This window comes from Tenrec ecaudatus, chromosome 11, assembly GCF_050624435.1.
Source record: "Tenrec ecaudatus isolate mTenEca1 chromosome 11, mTenEca1.hap1, whole genome shotgun sequence".
Classification (NCBI taxonomy): domain Eukaryota; kingdom Metazoa; phylum Chordata; class Mammalia; order Afrosoricida; family Tenrecidae; genus Tenrec; species Tenrec ecaudatus.
Window position 1 is genome coordinate 26,762,298 of NC_134540.1, and position 23,435 is coordinate 26,785,732.

Sequence of the window (23,435 nt, forward strand, 5' to 3'; positions counted from 1 at the left end):
GGGATAAGAGAAAAGTAAAAGGAAATAGAGGAAAGAACTAGGAAGTAAAGGGCATTTCTAGAGGTCTAAATAAAGGCAGGTACATATGTAAATATATTTATATATGATGATGGGGAAATATATCTACTTGCATATATCTATAGGTTAAGTATTAAGGCAGCAGATGGACATTGGACCTCCACTCAAGTACATCCTCAATACAAGAACACCTTGTTCTATTAAATTGGCATTCCACCATGCACACCTTCATGACACGATCACCGAAGACAAATATGTGCATAAGTAAATGTGGTGAAGAAAGCTGATGGTGCCCAGCTATCAAAAGATATAGCATCTGGGGTCTTAAAGGCTTGAAGGTGAACAAGTGGCCATCTAGCTCAGAAGCAACAAAGCCCAATTGTAAGCACTTTAATGTATTTTACGCAATTGTCAATATTTATTGTTTACCTCTTATAGTAATCTCTGCTGTTTTCTTCTCCTATTATGATCTGAGTTCATTCATACATAATTTTATGCCAAATTAAATGTAAACCACAGCTGACTTACCTCTGCTTCTCTACTCTACATCATGAAATTCTATTCATCCCTTCACAGCTGTCTCTAACTTTCAGTTCCTTTATATCTTCTTCAGCAGTCAATTTGATTTCAACTCATGGGTCTCTTGTAAGAAGGGGTACAAAAAAAAAAGAAAAACTCCTCTGGATGGACCTTTTGTAGCCCACATATTTCCTGCTAGGAAAACATGGAGCAACACTCTCTGAGTTAGCGAACCCAGTGGCGTCTTCTAGGAAGGTTCTCTCTGATCACAGTGAATATTTTCATAAAAGCAGTTATGTTTGAAGCTCATTTTTTTGTGTGTGATGGCCAATTTAAGAGATGAGTGTGCAACTGGGAAATCTTGTTTCCTGCTCTGGAAAAATGCTGCACAAACAATTGTGATGTTGAACACGGATTACAAAGACAGCACTATAGGAAAACCTCAAGGGTAGAGTTGTTTGCTTGTTTCAAGAAAGGTGAAATGTCAATTGATTCCAAACCTCTTTCTGGATGCCCGTCAACTTCTTGAATGGATGAGACTATCTACAAAATGCATACACTTGTTCTTGAAGACAGATGATGGAGCATTGAAGAAATGGGGAGGTAATCTGAATGAGCTTGAAGTTCAGTTCGGCAAATTTTCATGGGAGATTTGGGACTGAGAAGGATCACTGCAAAATCTGTGCCTCTTGTTTCGACTGACCAGGAAAAAAGAACATTGATGGAAACATGCCATGCTTTGAAAGAACAGCTCTGAAGCAGCCCGGCCTTTTCTTTTCAAGGTCCCGACTGACAAAGAGACATGGTGCTCTTCTTAATATTTTGAAAGCAAACATCACTCAAGCTATATCACCTCACCCCACAAAAAAGATTTTCAAGTGATATCAAAGATCAAGATGATGCTCATTTATTGTTTTAATATGCATGGGTGTAGTGCATTTGGAGTTCATTCCACCAGGTCAGACTGTTAATCAAGTTTTCTATTTAGAGGTTCTGAAAACACTGTGTAACAGTGTGCAACCAAAAAAGGTCTGATCTGTGGCAAACGGGGGCTGGTTTTGCCACCAACAGTGCACTGGCTCACACAGTCTTCTCCGTGCACCAGTTTTTGGCAAAAAGCAGCATGACTCTCTTGCCTCATGCATTACTCATCTGACCTCACCGTGCTACTACTTTTTTTTCTGAGAAAGAAGAGGGCATGAAAGGTGATTTGAAGACATAGAATAGGTGAAGAAAACAACGAGGGAGGTGCTGTTCAAGCCATGCAAACAGATGAGTTTTAAAATTGTTTCCAAAAGTTGAGTAGCAGATTTCATAAATATATTAAGTGTTATGGAAAATACTTTGAAGGGGATAAGGTTGTTTTGTGGGAAAAAAGAGAGATAAATATATAGCTTTAAAACAATCTATTTCAGGGTGTGGTTGGGGGGGCTATATCCTTGTGTCACAGTGTAGAATTTTTGCTCCATAGAATTTTTATTGGCAATTTTTTTTGTAATTTAAGTAAAACACCAATTATTTCATCATCTTCTGGGAGGAATCTGCTTATAATTTTTCAATGAGTAGCCAAATTTGTTCATTGCTTATACACCGTAGGACTTCTGTCCCTTCATTTACGTTTCTAGTATATTAAAAGTATACTGAAGACAGAATAAAACTAATTAATTAGTCATATTTCAGACACTCTATTATGTTCTATAATGAAATGTCATCATGTATTTATTTTAAATACTTAGTCCACAAGGACCTCCACAACAGTGCTAATTCATAAAGTAACTGTTCTAAATGAACATAATTTGATTACAGAAAATTATTACTGGGAAACATTTTTCTGTGTCTGGTAGTTTCCTTGTTCAGGTAGTTAATTTACTGTGCCAACCTGGTTAATAAACACATGTGGGATTAATTGAAGGGCAGAGGGATCAATGGCTCAGTGAGCCTCACCTTTCTAGTTTTCAGGTCTCTTGCTTTGTGATGGTCGGACCAGGGTGCAGCTGCCTTAGCCAGTTCCCTGCTTCAGCTGGCAAGGCTCACTTCCTGCAAGTCATCCCCAAGAAGCACCATGGACCTATTCCGATGCAGCCCTGGGTGCTGGAGCAGCCGTGTGGAGACCCCTGCCAGTGCTGAGATGCGTACATGTTCACTGATTCGGCTTTCCTCTTGTAGTCAGCGTCATAATGTGTGTTTTGCGAGATGGAGGAGGACCTTGTGGATTGGTGTTGGACATATGGGTTAATGTTGGACCTGTGGGTTTGGGTAGCACTGGTTGGGATTTCCTGATGTGCACTTAACCTTTACATAAAACTCTCTCCTTTACACAAGTTTCTGTGGATTTGTTTTTCTAAAGCACCCAGACTAACACACTTGTTCAGTTTGTGTTATCCACTGCCATTGAGTTGATGCTGACACATAGTAACCCTGTACAACAATGTAGAATGGCCACTGTGGGTTCTCTACAGGAGTAAAAGTCCCTCTTTCTCCCTTGCAGTGGCAGCATGTTCCACTGGCCTTCCTTGCCAGTAACCCATTTTGTAAACAGGTCGCCTCTTCATTTTTTTATACATACCTTAAGTACGAGTTTTTTAATATTTTTTATTTTAGTGTATATAACCTACAATAGACTCAGAATTTCTTACCTCAAGTTGGCTATAATAATCAAAAAAGATATAGCAAAGACCTTAATTAAGTATTTAATTATCAGAGTTTCACTCATATCAGGATAGGTCACGGTGAGTAAGGAAGAAAAAAATGTACTAAAATCTTGGTGGAAATATTCTTTGAGAGAATAAAATTTAAGATGATTTTAAGCAATAAGTGTGTTTGATGTCTGTGTGTGTCTCCTTAAGCTTAGTCTTGATGAAACAGGTGCTTTCAATATGTAGATGTGGTTAGTCAAGATGACAATGCACTCTTCTTTTAATTTGCTATCCTGAAAAAAAGTTTTAAAACTTATCATTTAAAGCACACTTCATTAAAACCTTGATATTCTATTTCTTAATTATCAATTAGAACATACCGCTTTTCTATGATAATTATATAAACCACACTATAAGTGATACAATGGGCAAAATGAAAACAGGTAATTTCCCTTTATTATTCATAATAAAAATAAATACTTTGGATAAAATATCTAATATATTTTGTAATTATTCTACTCAATAATTTGTAAATTCTCTCTGTAAGCATTTACTAAATAATGAGTATTAAATCAGCACAATGATAGACTTTAAAAATGCAATATGATCCACAAACAGAATAATGTTCTTGTATCAAATTTCCCGTGGTTACAGCTTTCAAAATTTTTGGTTACTGAACCACATCTTTAAAAATTGATATGATTGTGCATTTCATTTCAAGTTAATGAAGAAAATTGGTTTGTGGTAATAGGCCTTATTTGTATAATGAATGAATAATTCACTCCTTCATATTCCTCCAAGTTTATGTCCACTGTGACTTTAAGGAAAACTTATTTACTGACCATCCAAGTCCAAAAAGCAGCTATTGATTCTTTGTGCAGTTCCATAGTTATTGTTATTATTATTTAGAACAGTATTATAGAAATCCACCGAGCAGGAGTTTGCAATCCTGTGCTTTGCTGTTAGGTGGCCCGGAGTCAGTTCTAATTTACAGTCATTCCTGCTGTGGCAGTTACTTTTAGACTCAAGAGTGAGGGGGTGGAGTCTAGTCTGTCAATCAGATCACAGCTTGATGACCTCATTTAGAGGAGCTAAGGAGATAAATACCTCGCTGGAGGTGTGACACACGCACACTCCCTGGGAGACGTTCCAGCTGACTGGACACATGGAGCTACACTAGTGCCCTGAGCTGGAGGAGCCACGTGGAGACCCCTGCCAGTGCTGAGATGCTTACAATGCCACTCGATCCACAAGACTTCCCACCCACTGACCTGTGATCTTCCTGCATTCGGTGTCATTGCATGTATTTCATGAATCTGAAGAGGACTTTATCAATTGGTATCAGACATATGGGGTAATATTGGACTTACAGACTTGATTTGGACTGGGCTGGGATGTTTTCTCAATATTAAATTGCTCTCATCTATAAAGCTCTCTCTTATACACATGTGAGTGTCTATGAATTTGTTTCTGTAGTCTACCCGGACTAACACACATAGTAAGGAAGTTAAAAAGGCCAGGTCCTATGCCTTCTTCATCATAGCGCCTGTGTTTGAGCTATTGTTTTAATAACTGGTCAGTCCATGTCACTGTGCAGCTCCCTCTTTTTGGCTGGCTCTCTGCTATACCAAACACGATGCAAATTCTTCCAGGATGGATCCCTCCTGATAACTTTGCTAAAATATGTGAGGCAAGTCTCACCATCAATGCTTCTAAGGGGCATTCATTCTGGCATTCATTCAACACACGTGTTCAGTTTCTCTGAAAATCTGTGGCATGTTTGATATTCTTTGCTGACACAGTCATTCAAAAGCATTGATTCGTATTCCTTCTTCCTTATCCTTTGTCCAGCTTTTGCATATATATTAGTAAATTGAAAATTCTATGACTTGGTTCTAGAACATCTTCATCTAAAATATGATCATCTCCTTTTTAAACCATTTAAGGGATATTTTGCAACTCATTTGCCAATGCAATGTGTCATTGTTTTCCTGTTTCCATGGTGTTGATGGTAAACTCAAGCAAAGCGAAATCCTTCATAACTTCAGTTCTCCTTTTACGTGATGTTGCTTAAATTTTCCAGTTGCGATGATTTTTGCTTTCTTTATTTAACATGTAATCCACACTGGCTTTATCTTCATCACTAAGCCCTGGAAGTTCTCTTTCCTTTCAGCAAGCAAAGCTGCATTATCTGCATATTGTGATTAGTTAATGACTATTTCTCAATCTTGATGCCACATTCTTCTTCATATAGACCAATTTCTCTTATTATTTGCTCAGCATAGATATTGAATAAATATAATGAAAGGATAAACCCTAAAGCATCTTTTCCCTTATTTTAACCCCCCAAACATTCCTTTTATCTGTTCAAATGACTGCTTCTTAGTTTACATTTAGGTTCAACATAAGCACAATTAAGTGCTCTGGAATTTCCATAATTACACATTCTGGAATTCACATTCTTCATAATGTTATCCATAATTTTTGTGATCCACACAGTAGCATGCCTGTAAAAGTCAATTAAAAAACCTGGAAAACATATTTCTAATATTCTCTGCTTTCAGCCACAATCCATATGATATTGGCATTCTACTAATTGGTTCATTGTTGTCCTACTAAATGGGTTCTTCAGTGTGGGAAAAAATAGCAGTTTAGATTCTTTAACTCAATTTTAAGAAATTTAATTATTAAAATTCTGTTTAGTAAGAAAAGTTTATCTCTCATATTAAAATTTTTAGAAAGTAAACCTTTTGCTAGTTGCCATCGCTTCATTTTTAGGAGGATACTTTCTTTGTAATAGTATGAAATGTGCAGAGTTTAACATGAAATATTGATGTAAAATTCTAGGTCCCCATTTCAATCACACAATTTCATATAAAACTTAAATTCATGGAAATATACTTTTATTAATTCATTTGAGAATTTTAAATAAATGCATTATTAATATCTTACTCTGTACTTTTATATTAGTTTCCTAGGACAGCCATAACAAAATATTACACACTGGATATTTTAAAATGAGTCTTGATGACAGAATGATTATTCATTTGGCTGCTAACCCTATGGTCAGCAGTTCAAAACCATCTGTTGATGCTTTGGGGAATAATGGGACTTTTTACTCCCTTAAAATGTACAGTCTCAAACTCGCTGGGACATGTCTCCTTGTCAGCAGGGCCACTGTGAGTCAGAGTAAAGTTAAAGGTGGTGTGCATGGTTCTGATTTGAGGTGATTTAACGCAACAAAAACTTCTCTCTTACAAACTCATAAGTTGAAAGACTAAAAACAAATGTTGCAGAATTTGCTGCATCTAGACTATATACAATTAAAATAGCTGTTCATCTCTTCTAGCTTTGGGCAATTGACAGTCACCCTTGGCATTCTTTAATAAGTTGCTACCTGGCTATGCTGTGCTTTCGAATCTCTGCCTCCATTTTCACATCACATTGTTCAATATGTTTCCTTGTGTGTCTCCTTTTTTTCTAAGGGGGACACCTGCTGGGTTTAGGAATACTTTGAATGTAAAACTACCTCTCTCAACATCTTTACCTGACAGCTTTTGAATCTGGTGGAGTCCATGTCCAAATCATATCCCTTCTGACATTCTGAATGGATGCCTTTGGGTGGAGGGAAGTCAATTCAGCATCTATCATCTTTGCATTTTACTATATCATGCTTCTATCTGAGGAGAAAATGCCAAATTTGTGTAGCCAAGCTCCATTCAGACACCTTTAACTTTTCCATTTCTTCTATTATGTAGCAGTATAATTATTATCACTCCCTTTGTATGTCTATGTCGATAGACACTAATATTGGTCACAGAAGAGTCATCTGACAGCTATGTGAGTGTCATTATCTTTTGACAGGGATATGACAAATACTATCCCCCAGAACTGCCGCCCTTGGTCAAAGCAAGTATGGAGCAATGTAGCGTATGCAATGCGGTACATAAAAGTTCAAGCTTCTTTTCAAAAACAGGCTTGGACACTCACGAATGTGAGGTAAAGAGTATCTCTTGGAGCTTACCAATTAATTTCTCCCCAAGGACCATTAGGTAAAAACAAAAAAAAATCATCAAGGTCCCTGGCTTAACACACATTGTATGGCAAAAACAATTGAATCCAAAAGGGTCAGGGTGAAACAAAGGGTCCAAGTCCTGGGGATTTGGAAGGAGAAATTTGCGTGGCACTCTAATTATACTGTGAGCACGCTCTCCCCCCCCTTTTTCTTTTCCATGTACCCCACAGAGATACACATGATCATCAGCGTTTTCCTTTTTTCCCTTTGGTGCGGCGGTCAAGCTTTCATACAAAGAACTCCCTCTTTCTTCATGTATCACATCGCATTGCCTCATTTAACTGTAATGTAGCTTACCTGATGTGCACAATATGATAGTCATTAAGATTTACAATTTATAGGTAATTTTACCAAGTACAATTGCATATCCTTCATAGTGTGCTATGAATATACGTATCTAAGTGATGGATTTATGACAGAAAATTAACTAATCGCAGGACTAACACATCTCAGATTTTCAACTGTGCATAAAAGGCTTGTGTAGATAATTTTCTTTGTTAGAGATTTGGTTTTACTTATCTACTTGTTTGCATCTTTTCTCATTATTCTCATGCATTTTGGTACCCAACCCAAGATAACTCTTGTTTATAGCACTCCATAACTTCTTCTGTGTGCACACAATCTTATTAAGTGCACTTGAATGCTCCATAAGTTCAATTGCTATATCTGTTAAAATCAGATCTAACATCTTGTTCTGGGATTCACAAAGCTTCCATAAATCCGAGCTAGTTTGAAGGTAAATAGCAAAACTAATTATGAACTAATCTAATAACAGATCAAAAATCTTTTAAACTAGTCATGGATATTTTCTGGTATTGACTGCCATCAAGGAAATTCCAAATCGTATTGACCCTCTATAGGGTTCTGAAAAGAAAGAAAGAAGAACAAAAGAAACCTCGCTGCCACCAAGTCAATTATGACTCATAGTGACCCCCAACATTTTCTGAAATTGTAAATATTTATGGTAGCAAGATAGCCTCGTATTTCTCCCATAAGAAGTGAGTGGGATTTTACCGCCGCCCTTGCAGTTCCCAGTCCAATGCTTATGCAGTAACTACAGAGAGCTTCATGTAATTTATTCATATTTTCAATAGTAGAAAACATTTTACAATGTTTTCAATTCTATGTACGGTCTATTTTTCACTTACTTGATTCTTCCATTTATATTTGAATACATTTTGGTAATTCATGTTCTCACATGAATGCTTTCTTTTTATTGGTTTTAAATTGTATTGCTTGTATTACTAGAGGTATGTTCTTTGTCTTTTGTTAATCTGCTTGATTGTTTATATCTTTTGTGTATCAAAAGAAATTGACTTAATAGACACTCTACATGAATCCTCTTTTGTTAATATAGTAAATATGACCCATTCTCCAAATTCATTATAAGCACATGTGTAGAGGTTAGGATTTATTATATATTTTGGGGGGAAGCATTTTCATCCATACTAATACATATTTACTACTGTAAAAGCATATCTCAGGTTAGTTAAACATAATATTTTCATTTTGATTACTCACTTCCAGTAATCAATGCTGATTAATAGTCACCCTTTCGGGCCGAACTTCACCTGTGTTTGAGAGACGATAACTTTTTATGGGAGTAAACAGCCCCATCTTTCTCCTGTGAAGCAGCTGATGTTCAAGATGATGCCCTTTGGAATCACAACCCAATGCTGAATCACTACTCCACCTGCGCTCCTCAATATGTAATATGATATTTAAGCTAATATTTTAATCAGCTACTTTACCCTTAATTTATGCCATTTTATATGTGATATGCAGATTTGCCCATTGTGATAAGCAGTCATTTCCCTTTTGACTAATATAAATGAGCTCCTTGAAGACATGACCTTAGATCAAAACTGTGTTCTCAGTGAGAAGAACGATTCTTGACACATAATAAAAATTTCATGAATATGCATTGAATAAATGGATGAAGTATTTTGCTTTCATGTCACTGTTGGGAGATATTCTCAATTAGTTTGACATGATTCTACATGGCTTGGGAAGAAGGTTCTACCTGATTAATGCCCTAGACTATCTTAAAAAGGAATGCTAAACAGTTTAGTTAAATAAACCCAAGTTAGGCTATTTACAATTGCCTCTTATGAGTGTGCATGTGAAAGTTGGACACTGAATCAAGTAGACTTAAGAAGAATTGACACATTTGACTTTTGCTGATGGAAAAAGTACCATGAAAGTACCATTGAAAGTACCATGGACCGCTAAAAGGGCAAACCATTTGTCTCGGGAGAAGTATTGTGAAAGTGTTCTTTAGAGGTAAGGATGGCGGGGCTTCCTCTGACTTATGGTCGACATGTTGTCAAGAAAGAGCAGTCCCTGGAGAAAGATAGAATGTTTGATGAAGTTCTGGGGCAGTGAAAAAAGGAGGAAGACCCTGAAGGACATAGATTGACACTGTGGTTGCAACAACAGGCTGAAGGATAGGAACAATAATGAGAATGGCATAAGACCCAGCAGTGCTTTGTTCTGATAGACATAAGGTCGCTATGGGTGAGAACCAATTTGAAGGCACCTAATAACAACAGGAAACTAAAGATGATATTTCTACCCAAGTGAAAGGCATGCTTGGAAGTATAAAAATTGTATCTCTCTCAGAAGTAATGTTCACTTACCATTAGAAAGCAGATTTCTTTCTTGTATCCCAACACACCGAGTATACAGGATTCAAATGGCCCTTTCTGTGTCATCTGGGGAAGTGGGACTTAGGGACTCAGGGAAATGACGGTAGTCCATTCACTGTCACACTCACACAGTGAATCATCGAGGCTCTACCGGTATGAATTCATTTTGTCAGGCTGACTGGTCAACTTGGAAGTAAACTGCTAATCCAATTTTGAACATTTTAGAAGAAAAGTCATCAGATAATTTCTCCAGATAAGAGCTTTGATTTATCCATGCATTTAAATAGGTTTCAACTCTATAACATCAAAACAACTCAATTTAGGGTGAAGGGAATTTACTGGAGAAGCAGTACATATGCATTGTATAAATTCTTTAACTGACTACTCACAGGTCATTTTATTTGCTTTAATTGCTTGTGTTTAATGATTTCAATAAAAATAATAGGAACAGTGTCTATTTCCTAAACAAGAATATTTAGGAAAACTATTACCATGAAATTATGTGGGAAATCAAAAACACAGAGAGCACTATCTTTATATTTTAATGGATAGCATTATGTTGCTTAACATTTTGTCATAAAGTCCTTGAAACAGCTATGTATAACTATCTTTCAAAATAAAGACTCAATATGTGTCATGTGTTGACTTCAGAATTTGCCTATTAGTATGAGTAAGTCAGGTGTCCCTGAACTGAAATTGCAGTATTTCTAATGTCTCGTGTCCATGTGAGAGCTGGATCATACGTGGAAAAGAAAGAACAGAGAAGACTTACTGCAATAGAGTTACTGGGAAGAACTAAACATGTCATGAACTTCCAGGAAAACAAATAAATCAGTGTTGGAGAAAGGAAGCCAGAACACTCCTTTGGAGTGAGAATGCTGGGACTCGGCCTCAAATAATTTGAGCATGGTATTGGGAGGAATCAGTTCCTGGAGAAGGACTTCTGGCTTTGTAAAGAAGAAAGTCTGTTAAAAAGAAGAAGACTCTTAAATATATGTATTGAAAAAGTGGCTGCAAAAGTGAGGTCAAACATAGGAAGATCGCACAGACCAGGGCAATGGCTCACACTGCTTTATCTTAGATGCTACATGATAGTATATATTTTAGGAAATAAGGAAATTAATTTTCTTTTATAAACTAGGTTATAAAATTTATTTTTTTATTCTTAATTTGTATTTCATTTTTCATGAAATAATGCCATTACTAGTTCCTAATTTCTTCCTGGATGCAATCATTTCTTCACAGAAGGGGCCTCTAGTGAAGGAACCTGCATTGTTACTGTATAAGCATTTCATTATGATATAAGCCACTCAATTAACGTGTCTTCAATGTTTAGGTGTAACGGTCCTGGAAGGCCCTATTTACGCAGTGGGAGGCCATGATGGCTGGAGCTATCTGAACACCGTGGAGAGGTGGGATCCTCAAGGTCAACAGTGGACTTTTGTAGCCAGCATGTCAATTGCTCGAAGCACAGTTGGGGTAGCAGCATTAAATGGCAAGTGAGTAGGCGTTTCTCTTTCATCAGAACAAAAATTTATTGAATGGATATTCTTTCATTGAAACAATTACTAAACTGCTTTAGTAAAACTTCATTTTGATATTTTTAGTTTTTGATGTTTTAAAATTCTTTTTCCAAGTATAACAAACAAAATAGGACATAACATATGTTTATTTTTTTTTCTCCATCTGAACCAGAAGTCAAAACTTCTGCACATCAATTGCCAAATAAAGACAAACAAAACTATTTCACATGAATTGTGTACACTAAAAATCTGCATATTAGTGTTGCTTTGAGTAATCGGCCTAGGTTTCAAAAAGGAGTAGGAATTTGGTGTTCCTTATACACTCTTTCAGGAATATACCAATCTGTGTTTTTCAACATTTCCATTCATTTCTCCCTGTCGCAATCCTCAACTTCAGCACTGTCGACAATTTGGTTTTGACCATTCTTCATTTAAAGATTAAGAGTCTTTAATGTGCTTTGTACATCATGTGACTACCAGTTTTTTATACTGTGATGATTTGTGTGTTAGTTCAGAGGAACTAACTACTGAAAACCTTGTGGCTGTGGGGGGGGGGGGTGGGGAGAGTTAGATATTGAAAACTTCATAAACAGCAGTAGAATGTTGTCAGAGACAGTGTCAGAAGATGAGTCCCTCAGGTTGAAGGCACTCAAATTTTAGTGGAGAAAGAGCGGCCTTCTCCAAGGATAGTAGTCCATTGTAATGATGTGTCTGGAGCCAAGTATTAGGGAGTCAAGCCTTCAGAACCATCATGTGCTGATGGAGCACGACGTAAAAGGAGAATACAGAGCTGTAATATTTTTTAGTAATCAGAACTTGGTATGTACAAAGTACAAATGTAGGAAAATTGGAAGTCATCAAAATGAAATGTGACACATAAAGATGGAGGTACTAGGCATTAGTGAACTGAAATGGACTGGTATTGGCCGTTTTGAATCAGAAAGTCATAGTTTTCACTATGCTGAAGAAGATAAATTCAAGAGGCATAACAATTCATAAATCTTCCTAAAGGACACTTCGGACCTATATTGAAGTGCAAGGCTCTCTGTGATAGGGTCATATCTATCCAGATACATAGAAATCCCATCAACGTAATATTAATCATAGTTTTGCACCTGCCACTATAGCTGTGACAAAGAAATTAAAGACTTTTTAATATCTTAACTATTAGATTCATCAAATATGCAATTAGGATACATAGATAATTATTGGCCATTGGAATGCGTAAGTTTGAAACAAGAGGAAGAAATAGTAGTTATAAAATATGGTATTGATGATAATATTGAAAATAGAGGTCACATGATAGAAATGTGAAAGACCAAATGAGTCTTTAATTGCAAGACCATTTTTCAACAACACAGAAGGTGACAGAAGGTGACAGAACACAGAAGGTGATATCTCCAGATGCCTACAGAGATATCACATCGGCAGCATCTGTAGGAAAAGACTATGGAGTAGCTCACAATGAGCAGCTAAAATGAGGCCAGGGCCAGCTGTGAAATCATCAATTTCTCATATTTAAGTTCATGTTGAAGCTGAATAAAATGAAAACAAGTGCAGAAAAACCAAAATATGACTTTGCATAAATTCCACTTGAACTTCAAGAAGATCTCTAGAACAAACTGGATGCAGTGAACTTTAGTGATAGGAGATCTGCTAACTTATGAGAAAGCATCAAGAACATCAATGTGAAGAAAGCCAAAGATCATTAAAAAGGCAGGAAAGAAAGAAGAGATCAAAAGGAGTGTCAGAAGATACTCTGAAACTTGTTCTTAATCTTAGAGTAGCCAAGGAAAATGGAAGATATGAAGAAACCAAAGAGCTGAACAGAAAATTTCAAATGGCAGCTCAGAAGAAAAAGTAAAGTACTATAATGAAATGTGCAAAGACCTGGAGTTGGAAAGTGAAAGAATAATAGTGCCCTGATATGTATGTTTTAATGGTAAGATCTTACGAGAAAATTCAGCTCAAATGCATTATTGAAAGAATCCATGGGCAAAATATAAAATCGTGCAAGAAATATCAAAATTGATTATGCAATCAAGAGAATGACCTTATGCCCCAGAAGGATGACTGCTAATGTTCTCTAACATAAAATGATAATGTCTCCTAAATGAATCATATATATATAGATGACATATATATGAATAGAATTTGAGTTTGGGCTTAGTTCTAGCCCCAATATCAGAACAATTTGTTATTGTGACATGGCCCGGCTTGTTGCTTGCCCACATGCAGAGATGATTGAAGACATAGGAGCCATAGCAAGTATATTGGAAAATTAGATAGGTCCCAGGTATCCGAAAGAAGAGTGTCTATGCCCTTAAAGATTTGTCTTAAAATAAGCAGTCACCTAAGTGAGGTGGTAACTAAATTCACATGGAAGAAGCACACCAACCTGTGTGAGCCAAGTATTATAAATTAAAAAAATTCAAACACGAAGGAGGGAAGGATATCAGAGTTTAAATTGTGAACTCATGTGTGCAGAAAGCTATGGGTGACGGTGGAAGCCTAAAATCCTTTTTCCGGGTCACACGTGCACTGTGCCTACCGTGAATCCCTTCTGACTTTAAAGGAAGGCATCTGAGTAGCCTTAGTATCCAACAGAGAGCATTGTAAAGTCAATCCTGACAGATGTGGTTGGATTAATTGTAATGTGTTATCATTTGAGTTCCTCTTTGATTAATTTTAAAGCTGTTTCAACTTTTTTTAATGAAGGGAAATATACATGGGTTTATATCCTTCCGTGGATTCTCTGTCTGTAAACCAGGATTGTGAATGCAAGAGCAAACTGCAGAAAGTAGATTATTGCAGATGCAATTAGGTTAACATCTGACCTTCCTTTTGACTCATTTCAAATTTTTCTACTTCTTAATATTTTCTACTTTCTTTTCGGTTGAGGTTTTTCTCTGTGTTTACTTTTTCTTTTTGTATATTCTTCTGTATATGAAATCCAGTCTAGGTAAATCTCTAGAAGCAGTAAAAATAATAATATGAAAATAATATAGGGAGGCACTGTACCAAAGGAATTCTTTGATATCCAACTGTGTGGAAAGTGGCATATGATCAAGACCCAATCGCACTAAAAGCAGTCCAAGCTGCACAGAGGCATTGGCCAAAGGAATGCTCCAAGAATCAATGGACTGACTCCCAGTTAAATGATTCAAGAAGCTGCACAGCACTTGATGAGCCTCTCTCTCATCCATGTCGAGAAATTTGGATGACAGCTGCCTACCTGGCTATAAGACATCCATATTTGTACCCATCCCAAAGAAAGGTGGTCCAAATAAAAGCACAGATTTTAGAAAATAATCATTGAGATCACATGCAAATATGATTTTGTTGTAGATCACCCAACAATGGCTGCAAAAGTACATGGGCTGGTAGTTGCCCAAGGTTCAGATCATACGAAGAAGAGTACATATAACTAGGGATATTATCATTGTTAACATCAGATGGATCTAGGCTGAAATCAGAGAGCACCAGAAAGATGTTTACTTGTGCCTTATTGACTATGCAAGGTTTTGTTCTGTTGTATACAGTGTCAATATGAGTCAGAACCGACTTGATGGTACCTAACCACAACATGATGGTCTTGAGCAAATTTTTTCATATGAAAGATCAAACTTGGGTCTGTTTAAAATTAAAACATGGGGCTTTATTGAAGAAATAAGATTAAGAGAAAAAGAACACAATTCACAATTTGGGGGATCACAAGACCCAGTAGATTTTGAATTCAGTTTTCTGAGGAGGATATAGTTCAAGGAGTCCTCATTGAATTATGTAAGGATGTCAGTAAAAAGCCAATGATAGGCTGACATTCAAGTAATGGTTAAAAAATTGGCACTCATGTCACCACCACACTCCTTGATTGTGTTTTTCCAGGCTAAGTAAAACATAATGAATGACCCAATGCCAAATGACCAGGAAACATCTCAGCTCACAAATGCCCATGTGTTCCATTTCATTTCTGAGGACTCTCCTTTTTTAAACCAGAAACCCTAGATAGAGAAGCCGTGAATCAGAACGGACTCAATGATGTCAATGGGTCAGTGAGTTGGGCATATGAAGTTCTTGGTATATTCCTTCTTTGAAAATTCCTCATTACACTTAGGAGCGACCAGATAACCTCATCATAAATTTACTTGATAAAGAAAAATATTCCTAGCTATCCTAGATATCAAATATAGGATAATACAACAATTTTTCATTTGTATATATTTAGATAGGAACATACAATGATGACATTTCATATGCTGGATTGTTATGAATTTGTCTATTGTTTGGAGGAGGTGGTTACTATTATATTATTCAATGGACTATCCATATGTCCTTATATCTGCATATCTAGCCCTGAGTGCTTTTACTTCTAGTCAGAGTTTTGAAACTACAATAAAAGAAGAAGAAAGTCCCAGACCAATTCAGAAAACATCCTTTTTCCCTCTCTATGGAAGCACTTTTAGTACCTGCGTCATCACCACTCAAATACCTCCTAAGAAACAGAATCAATATTAGTTATTTATAAATTAACTCACATGATTATGTAGCTGACAAATGTGAAATTTGTAGAGCTGAGCAGTAGACTTAAAACTAGAGCAGGAGTCACCAGAGAAATGTTGAGACAGTCATTTTTCTCTAGGGAACCTGTGTTTGTTCTTAAATATGTCAACCAATATATGAGGTGTATCTACATTATTTCCAAGGGATCTAGTATATAGGCTTCCATGGTGGTCTGCTAACTGCAAGGCTAACCGTTTGAAACCACCAGTTCCTTCAAAGAAGGAAGATGAGGCTTTCTATTCCCTACAGGTTTGCAGCCTCAGAAAGCCACATGGGATGTTCGAAGACAGTGAGTTTTTGTTTTAGTCTACATTCGTGTGGAAGCACCGGCTGCATGGTGGGTGCACACCTGGGTGACAGAGGGTTTGGTAAATGCGACTCAGCAGTTCAAGACGCATTCTGTTAAATGCAAATCAGCAGTTGGAACCATGAGCTCCGCTATGAGGGACGTCTCAGAAATCTACAGGGAGCTCTCCTGCCTTGCCATATCAGGTTACTGAGTCTGAATTCACTTCATATCTAGTTCAGTGAGGTCTACCTTGTTGAGTATGTTTTCCTTTATATTAAATAACTATATATTAACAAAATATAAAAAACACCTTCAATTAAATAAATGGGACCCTTGGCGGCCTAGTGAGCTATTAACTGAGCTGTTAATCGCAAGGTCAATGGTTCAATCCCACCAGACACTCTGTGAGAGAAATATGTCTTCTTCAATTTTAAGAATAAGTTTACCTGGGTTTTGTTTGTTTCCTATGACCATTCTTGTGATTTGTCTTATTAAAGAATGGTTAAGACCCTTTATTTCTCTCTTGGACATCTATCTTGTCCAAAGCCCGATTCAAATATTTCATGAAAATTTTGGTTAAGGACAATATGCTTTATTTTAAAAAGATGTCAGTTGAAAGAAAAGAGATTGCCACGAATTGTGGAAAGACAAAGCAAATAATTTTCTACCAATGCGTTTTATATATGTTTATTCATTTATGTTTATGGATCATAATTTTCTTTTTAAAGCTTAATATTATTACCAATGTCAATATCAATTAATATCTGTCAACATTAATATCTGGCCTTCTTTTGACTGGAGTTATTGAGAAAAACAAGCAAACAAACAAGGAGAATCTTACTGCTTCTGCAGATTTGAAAATCTGACATGAAGGAATAAAAGGGAATAGAAATTATGTAAGACCTCTTGATCTCAGAGGCAGATGATGCTTTATAGAAAGTAATTGGGATACTCTTCAGATACCTTCCTTGTTATGCTGAGATTTGTTGGAAGAGTAATTTCAAACTTGGCCTAAAACAACTTTTTGTTTGATCTTATCTGTAAGTTATTTAAAAGAAATGTCTTGGCATTATTTTATATGAATTAATAAATCTTGTAGTAGGCAAATTAGTGGTATAATAGCTGAAAGTCAGTGGTATGAATTCATCAGTTGCCTTATGAGATAAATATGCAAATGAAGTTTTCTGTAAATATTACAAGTCTAGAAAGTGTATGGAGCAGGGTTGGTGTTTCATTTAGGGAAAGTTTAGCTTGTCCTACGAATACACTTTATTTTCATTTTGTTCTACTTTGAGTGAGAGTTAACAGAGCATATTTGTTTAGCATTGAATGACTTATATACATTTTGTCATGTGACACAGGTTACAGTCTCCAGTCTTTTCCCTTCTTCCCCGGGTTACTGGTTTCCATTTGTCTATTTCCTACCCCTTCCTTTCACTGAACGTGTGTGAGGGCAAACGCTGCCCTTTTGATCTTGTAAGGATGATTTTATTCAGTAACGCATTCCTCTTTGTTGTTATTACTATTAACATTCTAGGTCTATATATTTGGCTGAAAATTGATCCCTGAGGATGAGATTAATTCAGGTTTGAAGGGTATCTAGGGGCTAAACTTTCTGGAGATCCACTGGTCTGTCTCAAACTAGAAAACTGGTCCTTTCAATATTTTTGAAAATTTTGTTTCAGCATTTTCCCCTTCTCGCTCTGTCCAGGACTTTCTACCACGATCCTAGTCACAGGAGATCATCTTGGTAGTTGGATTCGACCCAGTTTTTCTGGTCTCTGAACAGTGAATTCTTCCTAAACCCCTTTAATAATAGTCTTCATTTTGTTATTTATACATCTTCAAAAAAGCATAACAAACCGCTTTTCTTCTGCGTTAACATTGTTATATTACTTAACTGCGAATGCATATATTCTCATCTCATTTCCATATACATTTCTTTCTTCTTGAAATTACAGCCATTTTCCTTAATTTTTCTTTTGGTATAGAAAAAAAATAATTTGGACTTAAGTAGAATTTTCATTGATACCATGCCCTTTTGCATACATCTTCCTGTATCATGGACTTTTCCTGAGCTGACTTTATGTTATTTTTGGCTAAAAATATCATCCATGTTTGGTAACACAGAATGATCGCTTCTCTTGGGTGTTAATAATTCTAAAACTTTATAGGAGAAAGCCATTTTTTGCCTCCTTATTTTTCTAATATTTTATATAAGTACATAATTTTCTAATGTTTTAATATTAGTACCAATCAGTTTAAGCGAGTGACTTTTCTCATCCTTCATTCAGATCTAAAAATACTCTTATCCTGTATTTGGTAGAGAAGGCATAGCTTATTAAATGACCTACACAGCAAATGCTCAACACGATGCAGAGTATGCTCGCTTTTTGTTATCTTATTTGCTACATTATATTCCAAAGACATACATCCATATGGATACACATTGATGTACACTCTACATTTAATCTGATTAAGGTCACTATGTAGTACTTTTTCCAAAATCAAATGACAAAATGGAAGTAGAACAGAATCAAGGTAAGAACAAACAGTCTCCCATTAACTTACTTGTGTGTGTGAGTTTAGCAACACTATTTTGCTGCAACTTAATATATTGATAATTACATGGCCCTTGTCTAATATCCTGGATCTTCCTTATTTTTTAAAATGATATGTGTATTTTAATAAATATTCTCCAACTGTAGTTAGAAATAAATGTGATAGAAGTTTTATAAATAAAAGCATTGTTAATCTAGTAAATTATCATTTATTGTTAAAACTGCATTATTCACCCAGTTTCTTCATAAGCCCCTTAAATTGACTAAACACAGACTTAGAAAACCAGGCAGGCTATCTTTATAGACCTTATATTTTCTTAGAGTATACAATATCTCAAAACATTTTGTTTTGCTCTGTCTTAACAGAAAAAAATCCAAACTTATTTTAATATCACTATTCTTTCCTAGAATAAGAGTGTTAATAGCATTTCAAGTTTTATTCCTAAAGTCTTTGCATTTAAATATATATGCTCCCAAATTTAAATCCTACCTTATGCAATTAATTTGAATGATTTCATTATTGATCAAATAATATTTCTCCATTAAGTCAAAATATTATAGCTGTCATTTGGATAGATTTTTTTTCTTGGAAACTCACTGGGGCCATTCTACCCAGTCCTATAGAGTCGCTATGAGTCAACATTAATTTGATGGTATTGAGTTCATTTTGGTTTTAATATTTTCCCTAAGTATAATTCCAAAGATCTCAATAGTCTGTCTGACAACTGTTGTCATCTAGCTGCTTTTCCTATTTTTTCCTTTTCTTTTTCCTTAGAGATAAACAAAATCACCAGCAAGTGACCTTTCACTCCAGGCACACACCAGAAAATTGTTTTAGCGTCACCTTCTGACAGTTGTTTATTTTTATTCCCACCTCTACAAATGTGATGCTTTCTCCCGTTTCATTTTCACAAATCACTAATGTGTCATTCTGCACTGGTTGTTGCTTTTCTGAAAGTGTTTTGAATATTTTCCCAATTAAGACTAATAAAATAACAGAGGACAGCCCTTTCGGCCATGGGTTATCCCCGACACCATTTGAAGTGGAAAAACAAAACAAAAAACAGCTCATAGCTGAATATTAATGAGTATGTTCAGAATGATTCAAAAAGAAAATTACATCAGGTTACAATACATTCTGGATGGTTTTCCAAGAAGGGTGAGATATATCATCCCTTGTCAGTAGAGAGCCCGTTTAACTCAGTAAATTAGGAAAATATATTTTTATAAAAACATGAAATAGGCATTTCTAAAATAATATTTGCATTAGTGGCTCTTTTTATTTTCTTGTTGCTCCCAAGCTTGGGTTGAATCTTTTACATTTTAGGTTGTGGTGAAATGACATTGTTTTATTTACCTTCATTCCCTTATTTTACTCAAAAAGGGTACTGATATTACTTGGACACATCCGTAACTGGTCTTGAGGTTTATGCCCATGAGGGAATCTGCGAAGCACACTGGGACCGTGGGTTTCTTTCATGATTCGCAGTGGCACAACGGATGCACCCATTCATTCATACCTCCCGTTAATAGAACCCAAAGGGAAGATGCACTTTTTGCATGTGTAATCTGAAGTTTTCACTTGTATTTCTAAACATATAATGCTAACAGGAGATAAAGTCTGTTATATTTTTCCACTCCTAATATCTAGCATAACAATTTTTGCTTCAATAAACCACATTTGCAAGGTGCATTACATTACAAGATCCTTTTTCTATTTTCATTTTCAAATGTTGGTATTTCTTTTCCTGAAGGATTACATTAAAGATTGTTTAAAATTCAGCCTGACTTGGAATTATTTTATTTAAAAGAATGAAAGATGGAAGAGGAGAGAGAGAAATGAAAGGGGGAACTTCAAATGAGAAAGAAAAAGAAAGGAAGAAAGTCATTGCTATTACTTTGGGTTACAAATGGAGTCTGAAAGTTTGTAAAATACCCTCTTGAAGGAAATTATTTTTGAGATGAGACTGGCTGATGTGTCAGATTTCAAGATCCTGGAGAAGTATTCCAATGTGAAGGATCAATTTCTTTCAAGTGTCAGATTGAAATGCCATAAAGAAAAAAAGGGGAGGACAATTTATAGTATACTATGGCTGAAATATAAGGAAAAAGAGTCAAATTAATCGATAGGAAGGCAGGTGCCTGGTCATGTAACAACTTGGCCAAAATAAGTACTTTGTTCAATGGATAAATAAGGCAGTGATGTTATATTTCTATTTCATAAGGAATACACTAGCTGAAGAATGCAAAAAGTCCAAGAAACTATCCAATAATCAGAATCTAATTTGAAAGTAGTCCTACTAAGACACTGTCCAGTGGTTTGAAGTAGTTTGAATGTGAATGTGTGTTGCCAGCAGATGGCATGTGTGACTCCCAGTTGGAATACCCAGTAGTCCTGCCAGACCTTTCAGTCTGCAGGGTATTGTCTCCAAGTGCTTTACTCCCCACCATTGGTTTCACTCTGTCTTCACTCAACAATGGAGCTCTGGTGGAAGCGGGTCAGTCAGTGGGCCACTAACTTCAGTGATGACAGTGTTGTTTTGTTTTGATTTGTTTTTTTCGGGGGGAGGGAAAAAATTAGGCAATCAACTACAATAAAGGTCTGCTCCCTTAGAAACTCTAACAGGGCAGGTCTCCTCTGTCCTTTGAGGTCACTGTGAGTCTTCTTGTAAGACTTGCCTTGTGAGAGTTGCTCTCACAGATTGTCTTGAAACCGCCAATCCCAGCCATAAACCATATGGAATTATCCGACTCGCTAGAGCATGCTATGATTATTGACACTCCTTTGTCTGCATATATTCACCTTTGATTTTGTAACTTTCATTTCCCCTGTATTGTTTTGTTTAGTTTGATTTTTAAGTAAGGCATTGTTCAATGCCTACTTAGGATTCCCTCATTTCTTCCTAACCTTAGGAGTCCATTTAAAAACTCTCTGTAGTGACAGCCCAACTCAATCCCACTTCCCTGGATGCATTTCCTTGTGCCAGGACCAGTGCTTACAGAATGGACCGTTGTTCAGACTAATGCTGTCAAGAAGCTCAACCCTTGTCAGATCATCTACAATGTCAATGTCAGCATCTAGTGTAATCTGAAACTTTCCCACGAGGACTTTTAAATACCTCTACTGTAGTTAAAATTAATCTTTCCATCTTTTTATTCCAAAAACATGTTTACATTTTTATCCTGACATTTGATAAAAGTCTTGCTTCAGTGGACCTTAAACAGGTGCTGTTTTTGTATGTGTACGTTTTCACAGATGAATCACCTTTATTCTCATATTGAAAACCAGTAATATGTTCATATTTTAAAATCTCAGAAACATTTATTGACCATGGTGTGTAGCAAAGTAAATAAACTAAATCCACCCTCCGAGAGCTTTCATTATTTTAAAAGGAAATGCGCAGGTGGAAGAAGTGATTACATAAAATTAAAATCACAAGGATTAATGGGGTAAATAAATGACCAATTTCTGCCAGGTCTTGGCTGTTAAACACTTGATTCTGAGTTATGGTCAATTATCTAAATTGATTTGTCTTTTTAACAAATTTCAGGTTGTCAGTGAATGTGGGTGTTTTTTGTTCGTTGTTACTGCAAACACTTTGAGTAATGGTAACCTCCTGTGTGATCGAATAAACTGTTTCTGAGACCTTAATGGCTGCTATGTTGAAGTCTACTGTTTTAGCTATTAAATATGGGTAGAGCTGAACAATTCGAGGTAGATGGGGTATAAGTCTTCAAACAGCAATCTTGATTACTGTGGCATGTATTACCATGAAAGTGAGCTTCAGCCAGAGTTTGCCATGTGCATCAGCTTTGATTAGATCTCTGGGTAGCATGAACAGTTTGTATTGGTCTGCTAAGGAGACTGATTGTGGGCGGAGTCCGCACAGCTGTACCAAGGAAGAAAGTCCTGTAGAACTGCTTCTGCCAAATGACAGCCACTGAAAACCCACTGTTGTCCTCTGACATACATGGACGGTGTAGAGTAGACTGGAAGGCAATGCTCAGATTATTTAATTTTTATCAAAATTTACTAGTAATCAGAAAGAAAATCAGTCAGATTGGTTCTATTGGTGTAAACACAGTGACCTTCTCTACAATGTACTGTGAGCAATCAATAATTCTATCAGGTGAAAAGCCATATGTGGCAGTATTTATGCTATCATATCAGCAAGTCTTCTATTTGATTAAATGAAAGAGTTCTATATCAATTAGGGAACAATAGACCGATCCACTTTTTTGGCTCTTGAGAATTGCTTCAGAGGTGTAATATTGTTGTTTGTACAATTTTTACACTTTGAAAAAGACAGAAAGGGATAGTTTTGCTCTCAACACACACACACACAAAATGTAAAATTTGTATCTTACTCTAAATAGCACAATGTTCTACTATGAAAACTAATGATACCAAAAGCAATTGTTTTAGCTATTCTTGAAGTGTGGACCCTTGGCAAATCATATCCAATATTAATTAACCTAACCAAGAAAGAGATTAAGTTATAAATAGAGTTGAATTTCGTGGCACAGATAGAAGGTTGTAAGGGAAGACAAGCTCCTAAAAAGGCATATGAATTGATCATGGAAAACTTAGAGAATCTAATAATAT

General features: G+C 36.1%; 1 protein-coding gene across 2 annotated transcripts in view; it reads left to right on the forward strand.

The window, feature by feature from the left end:
- The window catches only part of KLHL1 (kelch like family member 1), a 417,008-nt gene that overhangs the window by 357,314 nt on the left and 36,259 nt on the right, over positions 1–23,435 (forward strand). For both annotated transcript variants that reach the window (XM_075563613.1, XM_075563615.1), the window contains one exon: positions 11,233–11,395. In XM_075563613.1, the coding sequence (XP_075419728.1) occupies positions 11,233–11,395 (163 nt within the window). The remainder of the gene's footprint in view (positions 1–11,232; positions 11,396–23,435) is intronic.